We start from the raw sequence: 11535 nt of genomic DNA on the forward strand, positions 1-11535 counted from the left end.
CATTGCAAATAAAATGATTCTTAACACATAAATAAATGTGGTGAGATGCATGAACACACACATACGAGTACATAGAATTGATTCTGGTATTGAAGCTAGAAATTGTGATTACATTTTTGGATGATGGAGGAAAAATCTCTCACAGCTGTGTCTAGATATCAAAAGATATTTTTTCATATGAACTGGAGAATTTGTGAATACAGCTCCACCCTTATAATAAACACACGCACGCACACACACACACACACACACACACACACACACACACACACACATGGGTGCAGTAGAGAATAAAGCCAATTAACATCAATGTCAGCAGCCATTTAAAATCCGAGCAGGTAACGTGAGATGACAGCGAGGGTCCTGATGGAGCCGCACAACCCCACAGATCCACTCTTTTTCTCCCTTTATCTCCCTGTTTCTCCTCCCACGTCTGTGATGCGATGGAAGCACAAACGCGGGTTCACATCGAGCTTTGTGATGATGTGTCTGCACATATGTTCCTCATTGTTCCTCACAGCTCAAGTTATATTGACAGAGCCGCACCTGAAATGAGCAAACATGCAGCAGACCGCTCCTCCGCACCTGTGCCAGGTGTGTGTGTGTGTGTCCCTGACCCGAGACCCTGATGGCGTGGATGATGCCCTCCGTCCAAGGTTTGTCAACTATACATGCTTTGAGTGAACAAAAGTGTTTTCATAAGAAGTCATTATTTTACACAAAATAACTTAACATATGCCGTCAGTTGCTGATCTTTATATTATTTGCGATTATAAAAGCTTGTCTTTAATTAAATTGGGATGGTGGGTGTCGAGGACACAAAAGCTCCTTTAACATAGTTGGATTTTTGTTCATGCAAAATCAGTTTTCTTTTCTTCTGTGACAATAAATCTCTCTGGACACATGTGTGGTCACAGTTCAGACACTAACCCACTCCTGTCCGCTTGTTTTGTCACACCTAGCTGTGACCGGCAGGTTGCCACAGCGTCAGGACGTCATGCCAAACCGTTTATGGATTTGTTCCAGTCTATTCAGGGTCGGAAACGTGGGGTAACTGTGATGAGAACAGATGATATTCATGAGTGACAGGGAAGAGTTCAAATCTGATGATACATGATGTCATTTATGTCACATTCTCTGGGTTTCACTTCTTGGAAAGGGCAGAAGGTCCACGCTCACTGTCGGAAACTCGGATGATGAAAGAGACTCAAATCCTTCCCTTTGAATAATAAACACAGGGCAATTTAGCATTATGTCAGGCTTTTTGGCCTTGAATGAAACGATTTCACAGAGAATTTCTCATGAACTTGAGGCAGAAAATTCCTGCAGAATTCCTGTATGTTACCTTCATATTCATTTTGTTTTAAACTTGAATGATCAATGAGAAGCTTCGCTTGGCCACTGGGATCTCAGAGACTATGAATGTCTCTGTAGATATTTATACAGTAATTTTTATTTTATTAGGACCACGTGCAATATTGAACATAAATATTTTCATTTGATGCATTGTACCGGATTTAACCTATGGCTTAATATATCCATTAACAGCCTTTTCAAATTCTTAACCTGTTCTTTATTCTGCAGTGTCGTGTATGTGCATCAGCAAAACAGAAACTGCGAAAGTTTCCTGATCGTTCTCCTGGTAGTACCAAAAAAGACGCATCCAGGCAGTCTTCTGACCTCTGATGGCACCGACAGTGAAGCCCAGCTCTGTGAAGATGAGAGATAACGCTGTGGCAAACCATTACAAACACACACACTTGAGTAAGAACAGCACTTAAGCATGATGGGAAATGTTTGCGCTGGCTAAAATCAGTGTCTCTCTGGGTCAGATAGAGAGCTGGAGGAGACTGCAAGGTTAATGACATCACGATGAGAGGAAAAGGGACAGAATGTCTTTCTGGTACTTTCACTGTTACATACTGAACTCTAGTTCTGCCACTGGAACAAAGAGTTAAATGACTTAAAGAGCTGTCTGGTTTTCCACATGAGGAAAGGGACAGTTCACCAAAAAAATCTACATTCTTTCATCATTCATTCACTGTCATATCAAACCTGTATGACTTTCTTTCCTCTGAAGATATTTTGAAGAACGTTAATAATCAAACAACACTAAATCCCATTGACTTCCATTTCTCAAAATATCTTCTTTTGTGTTCCACTGCAAAGACAATAAATGACCGACTTTATTGGGTTTTTACTCCTCTTATATGTGTTCAGTAACTGTAATGCATGATGATCTGCTGCTGACCTCTAACAGCACCACGTCCATCTTCATACAACAATTTAAGTGTTAATTCAAGTTCAAAGCACATTTCTCTGTCTGAAAACTGTATTGAATTGAGCCACGTTTGTGAAAGTTTGCATGCAGAAAGTGAATGTTTTGGCAGACAGGCGAGAATTTTAACAGGCACCAATTATACCCTTCCGTCCACCCACCAGGGTCATCAGGTGTGTGTTGTTATCTGCAGACACATGCGCACACATATACACATACAGCGTTAAAAGCTCCCTGTTTTTCAGGTTATTTGCATGAAATTAGTCGCCAACTGATGCAAGTAATTGCTCATCAATGTTGTTATCTGCATCTCTCGTTTGCACTTTTGTCAGTTTAGAGGAATGGAAATGATGTCGTTATATGGACTGGAATCATGGCGAGAGGTTTGACAAGATGTGGATGTGTCATACTAACAAACTAGAGCTACACTGGCAGAAGCATCACTTGTGCAAAAGTTTCCCTCGGGTTTTCTGGGTGGTTGCTAGGTTGTTTGTGCTGCTGAGGAGTTGCCAGATTGTCCTGTCTGGTTGTTAGGGTGTTTCTAGGGTTTTATTGTTGCCTGGGTGTTTTGGTGACACCTTGGTTTGTCTAAAGATGATCTGATCATTAAGCTTCAAACGCAAGAGACTGTTTCCACACTCATCTTTGAAGGCCCTGATCAATATGCTATCACCATGGCAACAGACCCACCCTCTCACATCTGTGCTAAAAGAATTGAAATATTAGAGATGGAGTTTTTTAACTCAAAGAAAGCAGTGAAAAGCAATATCATTTGTAGAGGCTCGATCTACATGACACAAATACTGTAGTATTTACTATAGTAAAACATGGTATACAGATAGGATACTATACTATATACTGTAGTAAAATGACTATAATATACTATGCGGAAGATCTTTAGTTTTTACTTGTGTGGATGTATAACAAGAGCCAAAGGCCTGAAACCACCTTTTCATCTGAATGTACAAATAAATGATTATGATGACTACGGTTATGATATGGGTCCAATACAGCTAAAATCTAAAACCACCTAAAATCTGTTTTGCTGGTAATATAATTTATAAAGAGTTTGCATTTAATTACATGTATATATAACATTTAAGTTTGATCTTTTTGCCATGCCATAGATGGAAACTTTGTAAGTGCCCATTTGAAGTGAAAACAGCCCCCAGACAGCTGCTGTCGGATCCTGCATTTGCATATGTATTGCTGCTGTTAGAATGAGAAGGGAACCCTCATCTCTTCCTTCCTGCAGTTTTGTGCTTCTTTTCATCCTCAAGATTTCCAGAAGATCATTCAGAGACTTTGAGGGCCTCCTTTCCATCTGCGTGAAGAGGCTGGATAGAATGTGAGATGGATTCTCTCCTAACAGCTCTCCGGGGAACCGTTTTAGCTCATAACAAAACCGAAAAGCCTCCTCGTGCCCGGGACTAATTTCACATGTGCCTTTGTGATGTTAATAGACATTGACTTCAGAATCAGAACTGCCAACTCCAGCTAAAGCTTTAAAGCTTCTTATATCAGCTAATATCACAGGACATTTATAAGAGGGTTCTTTAATGTCCTGTTGGGTCTGTTCAATGTATGGTCGGGTTTTGAGTGGATTTGTTTGGTGTGGTTCAGCAGGGTTTTGCTTTGGTGGCTCGTGTTAACCTAACATCGCTTACTTCAGCACCACGGAGAGTTCCATTATCCGCGCGCGCTCGTGTAAAGAGCCCCAGCTCAACGTGCCCACCCGATACTCAACCCCACGGATTCTCATCTCCTGGCGGGTCTCCATCCACGATGACTCGAGTCAATCCTCGTGCCGCAGTTTTATTCTCGTTTCACGGTGACGGGGTTCGCGCAGAAAGTTGCGCCCGTGTCACTCCGACAAAGCAAGAGAAAAGCCTCCGGAGAATCGTGACTCGCGGAAAAAGAGCAATGCGTCACGGGTGGGAGGGGGTGTAATTCATATCCACGCATTAAGTCACCGCGTCGCGTCACATTCACCGGGACTCTCTCTCTCTCTCTGGCTCTCTCCATCACTTCTCCTATTCTCTTGAAGTACCGCAGAGAGAGCGCGCCTCCGCCGCTGCATTGATGAGATCGGTCCGGTCCGCTTGAGATGGAAAATATGGCGTGAAATCCGGCCGGTGAGTGATTTTCTACAAGTGCTTGTTAAGGTTTACGCACGGAAAAAAAACGCATTAGATGAACTTTTGTTGCATTAACACTGGACGCGCTGTTACGTCCAAAAAGCAAGATGCATTATTTTTGCAAAGTTGAACTGCTTCAACTCGACTTTCCGTCTGATAAACGCAACGCTCGTGACGTGAAGCGCGGAATATGACGCTTGGCGCGACGTCTGTCGCATGTGTGCGTAAATCAGCTATTAAAATCATTTATTGGAGACGCAAGAACCCGTCGTGGGTAAATCGCTTCGTGTCCACATTGAAAGGGAAGCCGCGCCTGATTTTTTTACTGTGTCTCCATTTATCCAGTCGGAATAATGACATAAAAGTGTTGCGTTACGATGCGCTGTCACGTTATACGTTAAAAAAGCATAACTTAGTTAAAACATGAAAATGATTTGAAAGCCTCAGGAATGCTTTTTAACATCATTAAATTGTAGCATTCAGATTATTCATGTTGTTTTAACCTTACAAATAAACGAGTAGACGATTTTGGTTTTGGGGTTTGATCTGCTGCTATATGCTTTAGCGAAACTGCACACTTTATACAGTATTGACATTTACTGTATATGTAGTGTAGAACCTTAAAAGTGTGAATTGTGATTTGGTTGACTCATGAATACATTTTGCACCTGCCAGGTCTAAAGATTTCTATTCAAAAGCAAATGTCCACTGTTCATAGTGTGAGCTTTATGGTGTGTGTGCGTGCGTGTGTGTGTGTGTGTGTGTGACAGAAAGACAGAATGGACAGGATTGATTCTCATGCACAATGTCAGGACAGGCTCAATCTCATTACGGGCCGTGGCTTGCGTCAGAGCCGGCCGGTGATGGATGCTGGAGATCTGCACGCACACTCAGGACTTTACGCCCAGTGCTAGTAAAAGGGGAAAAGCTGCGGTGCGTGAAACAACCAGCCCCAGAGAGAGAGAGAGAGAGAGAGAGAGAGAGAGAGAGAGAGAGAGAGAGAGAGAGATGCACTGAATACAGAACTACTGCTGCATTATTTAAAAAAATCTATCTTTACAGTCAAGGGATGTACAAACGATCTGTATTCATTTAGCCTTTAACTGAATTACTTTTGTTGGTGTAACATGATGTAGTCAGATTCATTAAATCATACAACCTGCTTTTGGATTTGAGTTTTTCCCATAATTTACTTTGATGTGTACCGTGGTATCCTTTGAAATAGGTATGTAAATACTACGGCATAGAATTGGGGCATTTTGTATAATTTAGTATCATAGATCAGGTAGTATCATAGATGGTGTGATATATTTAAAAGAAACAATTAATTGCTGTGTCAGTGTTTTCATATAGTAGTTATTTAATCAAGATTGCTTACCCAGGACACACACACACACACGCACGCACGCACGCACACACACACACACACACACACGCACGCACACACACACATGCACACGCACACACACAGCTAATCAGTGAAGTGGCTCAGAACAATTGCCCCACCCACACACACAGCTCATAACCTTTGACCTGTGCATTTGCACTGAAGCATATTGAAGCATTGTGTTTATCGGTTGGGTAAATTGGAAATATTTTTTGGGATGAAAACATCAATATTTCAGCTTTAAATGTACATGAATGTTCTCTCTTTGTCATTTTAATTTTTCCCCGTTTCAAAAAAGTCACATCAAGTTGTTTTGTGTTGTGATAGATTCTCTAGAACAGATTGTACTCAATACAGATGACACACTTTTACAGTCATACAGTATGAAACTGTAGCAATCTGTCTACATTAGACACACACACACACTTCATTGTTGTTTAATGTGAGCAGGCGCCCAGTATAAAAGCCCCACAGCTTGCGGAGAGTCCCGGTAACCAGTGAAGCCTTTACCTATCCATCATTTTACTCCTGCAGGACATGTGTGTGCGCGCATGTGTGTGTGTGATTCCCTTGTACACCGTTTACCACCACTAGATTTGTTTGCATGCAGGACTTCAGAATACAAAGTGACCTTGCTCGTGCCATTTAATAATTATTCACTCAAACAAAATGTACTTTGGAAATGGAGATGTGTGTGTAACCGCAGGAGTGTGTAAGGGTGACAACTCACTCATGGGTCCCTGTTTGCGTGTACGCCACCATCGGAAGTACAATCACCCATCAGTGGAGGGGTCAAACTGCGTGTCTTAACTGCTGATGGCGCAGTATCTTGTAAATGCGCTCCATTTACCCCTTCGAGCCGGGGGTTAATGCAGAAAACGGGTGGCGCATTGGTTACATCATCCTCCTAATGATGTCATAGTTACGCTGGAAACAGCCTTTATTTGGTCCGAGAGGAAATGATGTCACAGTTTGCCAGATCTGTCGGCGTGGGGGCTCAATGTTGCCGCAGCGGACCCGACCTGAGTGAAGGAGAGTTTTCAAGTTGAATACATTTTTCTTGGGTTCATTTGCTTTTGGGTTGTCAATGCTGTTTTACCCAGAATGCACGGCTGAGTTTGAATTAGATTCGTGAATCATTGTTGTCATGCTGTTTGGAGGTGTCATGAGCGAATGTCTTCCTCTCAGTATTTAATCTGGAGTTAGTTAATGCGTGTGCCTGTGTGTGTGTGTGTGTTGTGTCTCGCTGTGATAAATGAAGGCTTCTGTGACAGTATCAGCGACTAACGAAACCCAAACTGTTAGAAAATCATTTGTTTTGTTGTGGCTGAATGTGGACAGTTGAAGGTTTGGCTGATTTCTCAGGAATCCGCTGGAAGAGTCACATGAGCGTCTCCTGCACTCGACTCGAGCAGTTTGGACTGAATTTGAATTGTCAGTGCGCATGAGGGCTGATGAACGTGTCAATTGATTCTGTATTTATTTAGAGGATTTGTGTTATCCTCAGACGTATTCTCACGTCTCTTGTCTCTCAGGCTCAGGGTGTTCAGATTTGAATTATAAATGCCAGATAAATGATAATCAATGATGCTCAGCATATTGTTTAAACAGACAGGAGGAGGTTGAATCAGTTGTCAAGTATCAGCCGAAGCCAGATCTTTAAAACATGAAACGCTCCTCCATTATTCAGAGAGATCTGAAGATAATTCACAGCTTCTGGAGAAGTAAAGGAGAAACAAGAAAAGTGAGAGGATGACGTGCGTCTCTTTTAATTCAACACAATTCGTTTCTAAGATCCACAAAACACAGTAACAGGTGCTTAGAAGGTTGATCACGGCGATGCCATAGAAAAACCTTTTTTTGGTTCCACAAAGAACCATTTAGTCACAGGTCCTTTAAAGAAATATCTCTTTCTTACATTTTTATTATCCAGTTTCTCACCACAAAGAACCTTTCGTAAGGCAGAAACGTTCTTTGTCGAACCATTTAGACAAAAAAGGTTCATATGGCATCGTGAAGCACCTTTATTTTTAAGAGTGTATATCAATAGCCATTACCAAACTTCACATTTATTTGTAAAAACACCTTTACGTTTAATCTTGAAAAGCATATTTTTATATATGTAATACACTGACCTCTAAAACTGTTTTTTGGGTCTCGGTGGAACCTTCATTTTAAAGTTACGCTACCCCAGTATCTTTTATATTAGAATAACATTTGACGTTTAACAGAGAGAGAGAGAGAGTATCCAAAGGGTAAAATGTGATGTATTTGATGTAAGAAAAGCCAACATGATTTTGTATTTAAAATCTGACAGACAGTGTTCTGACATTGATGTTATAGATATGTAGATGAAATGTTCCTCTGGTTTTGTCTCTCTGAGCTGTTGTTCTGAAAGCTGTGGAGATAAAGATGTTATGGGTGAGAACAAACAGTGCTGCATTGCAGCTGATTTATTCCGTGAATGTAAAGAAAAATCTCAGTTTCTGGTCAGTATTAATGAATGAACGCACATGTTTGTGTGTGTGTGTAATTCCAAGTAAATAACACACACTTCCTGTGGTGTGTTTATGTGTGTGTGTTGCTTCACACTATTGCTCTTTCAAAGCTCATGACAGAGTTCTCAGTTTGGAAATGAAAATAACACAAGATGTCCTACACAGCAACGCCATTGAAGAACCGGGTTTGGTTCCACAAAGAACCGTTCAATCAAAGGTTCAAAGGAACCATCTCTTTCTAACTTTTTTTTATAATCTGAAATGTTAAAGGTTCTTTGGAGGAAAGTGTGCTGTAGATAACAATACAATTTAATTTCATTGTTGTGTTTGTATAACATTCATTCGAAATGTTCATGTCTCAGGCCAAAAACAGAGATAGATTATGATGTATTTGATAATAAACATTTTGGATTGTGAGTCATGAATTATTGCCGACTCCAGAAGCGTTTTTCTATTGTATTCTGAAGCATTCGAATTGAATCCGTTTTTGAATGTAAATTCCGGTCTGAGGTGTGAATGAGATGAGTATTTTTGGTTTTGACTGTAGAAAAGTGAAAGTTACTGTGAATCTGAAGGAGACGGGCAGAGCGGGTTCTGACCATCCTCTCATCTTCTGCTGTGGATTTAACCAGTGGAACAATCAAAAACAATAATAAACAAGTATAATTTATTTAAATTGAAGTATTTTCTCTCGAAAATAATGTGTTAAATAACTTTAACAGATTATGAGCCGTTTTGTGTTGAATTTGTGTTAAATAAATAAAGTGACAATACCAGGTTGAGTCAAAAGTAGAACAAAATGTGTTTAATTCAGGAAAGATTGTGTTGTTTAGTACTTGTGTAATATTTCAGTACTAATTTGGACTAACTTGGTCCACTTTTAAGTTTATTAAAGTGCACTTTTAAGTGTTATAGTAGAAGACTAGTTTAAAGCTAGGGTTTTTATAAATGTGTATGTCGTTGCTGTCCTTCCGAAACCTCGTATGTCCAAACACACAAAAACTTTCTCAACGATAGTATGTACTGTGTTTTCAGTGTTGACAAGCTCTTTTAATACTTGTTATTGATTAGATAATGATATATATATATATATATATATATGTAATATGTAATAATCCTGTCAAAAAATGTTATCACCAAAAATGGAGATACAAGGTTTGAGAAATACAGCAGCAAAACGTAAATGCGTAAGTGTGTTCCTCAAAAACACATAGAGGGACTTTGAAACTTTGTTATTTGGTATATAATAATTGTATTGACTTTAAAGGACCTGTTGCAGAGAATTAAAATATGAAAGTTTTTTTTCCTCAGAGCGATCTGGTCTGACATCATCACTCCTCTATCAGACGCGGCTGCAGCGAAGCTTCACAGAATCTTTATCTGGATCTTCGGTTCCTCTCAAAAGACTGCAGACGCAAACGTTTCTCAAGCACCATCAGCATCAGCTGGGAAAGATGGAGGACCCGTACAGAGAGCGGACGTCCTTGGCCAAAGGTGCCCGGGACATCGCCAAAGAGGCCAAGCGTCACGCTGTCAAAAAAGTGAACAAAGTGGCTGACCGAGCCTCAGACGAGTATGCGGGCCGCAAATACAGTCGCTTCGAAAACGATGAAGACGAGGGCGGAGATGAAGATTGTTATAAGTACCAGGACGGTCAGGCGGGACGTGATGACGACGAGGGTTCCAGCGATGCCACCGAAGGCCACGACGACGAGGATGAAATATACGAGGGAGAATATCAGGGAGTGCCCGCAGGGGGCGGGGCTTCTGATGGGCGTGTCCAGATGGCGGTCAGCCAGCCGGTGGCGGATGGCATGAAGGACAGGAGAGAGCTGGAGAAAGAGCGAGAGGCGGATGAAGAAGAGCTGGCTCAGCAGTATGAGCTGATCATTCAGGAATGTGGACACGGACGCTTTCAGTGGCAGCTCTTCTTCGTGCTGGGGTTGGCGCTCATGTCTGACGGTGTGGAAGTGTTTGTGGTGGGCTTCGTTCTGCCCAGCGCTGAGACGGACATGTGTGTGCCCAACTCTGGAGCCGGATGGCTGGGTAAGTTAGTACTCAACTAATCAGTCTACATAGGCAGCTGTCTACTTAGGCTACAAGATATAATAATGCACGAGTTAACCACAACACCATTCACAAACGAGCATGCAGCATAGATCGATCTTGAGTAAACTAATCTAAAAACAATAAAAATAGCTTAAAGTGTCTTGTGCATGTTGTTTAAACAATATTGCATACATGTCCGTTGTGAGTTATTAAAGCAGCTGTGGGAGGATAAAACAATTCAATGCATTTCTCTTGACCCTGTCTGCATTGCATTATGGGATTGATTTCCCTTCAAAGGAAGCATGGGATGCTGCTTTAGTATTTGGTTTAAATGAGAATAATGATGTCGTCTGCCTTCTGGAAAAGACTTAGTGCCATAAGCTCCTTTCCGTGTCTTAAAATGCTGTCTGTGTAGGCAGCGCGGTTTTCGAACACCTCCTCAGTTGTTTCTCTTTGGACTCACATGGCACGCTCAGAAGATGACAAGCTGCTTTCCCCCCTTTATTGTAATGAAGGGATTTTAAGTGTGTGTGTGTGTGTGTGTGTGTAGATGTTGTCGTTCCATTAAAGATTTGTTCTGTGGTGTCTCTCGGGCTTTGAACGAGATTGTTGTTTTGGCAGCAGGTGATGCTGTACATGTGTGGGAGGATTTGCTTTGATCATATTTGTTAGGGTTGATCACATAAATGTGAATATGTGAAATGCAGATCATATTAGAAACATATCAAATTAAAGTTCAGACATACACCAAATGTTCTTTGGAGTATTACAGATATCATAGACAGAGAGTTTATTAACTGTGTCATGTGGTGTGAAGCTGTGATGTATTGTAAGAACTTCTTCAGAGCGAATTATATTAGCAGTACAGTACAGAAATCGTATGTCAAAACATAATGTACTGCATAGAATTCAACACTTCATTTGCAAAAACAGATACAAATTTTAATAAAATGTATTGATCATTCCAAGTAATATCAATCAAACAGCAAAGTAATAATAACTGTAAGTAATAAATACAGCTAACTAGACCAATAAACACATGATAACACTATAAAAAAACTTTAGTTATCTGTTTTTGCAAATTAACTCTTTAATTTTACAGGGCTTATTCAACAAACAATGAATTTGAAAATCTATCATGTTATAAATCAGTGATTCCAAAGGTTTATTGATTTACTTCATTTC

General features: G+C 40.7%; 1 protein-coding gene across 1 annotated transcript in view; it reads left to right on the plus strand.

Annotated features, from left to right (window-relative positions):
• The first annotated feature begins 4262 nt into the window (after positions 1-4262).
• The window catches only part of LOC306910930 (synaptic vesicle glycoprotein 2C), a 29028-nt gene continuing 21755 nt past the window's right edge, over positions 4263-11535 (plus strand). Inside the window, exons 1-2 of the mRNA XM_079485854.1 lie at positions 4263-4413; positions 9613-10347. Of these exons, the coding sequence (XP_079341980.1) occupies positions 9756-10347 (592 nt within the window). The 5' untranslated portion in view covers positions 4263-4413; positions 9613-9755. The remainder of the gene's footprint in view (positions 4414-9612; positions 10348-11535) is intronic.

This window comes from Barbatula barbatula, assembly GCF_947034865.1.
Source record: "Barbatula barbatula genome assembly, chromosome: 22".
In the NCBI taxonomy this organism is placed as follows: Eukaryota; Metazoa; Chordata; class Actinopteri; order Cypriniformes; family Nemacheilidae; genus Barbatula; species Barbatula barbatula.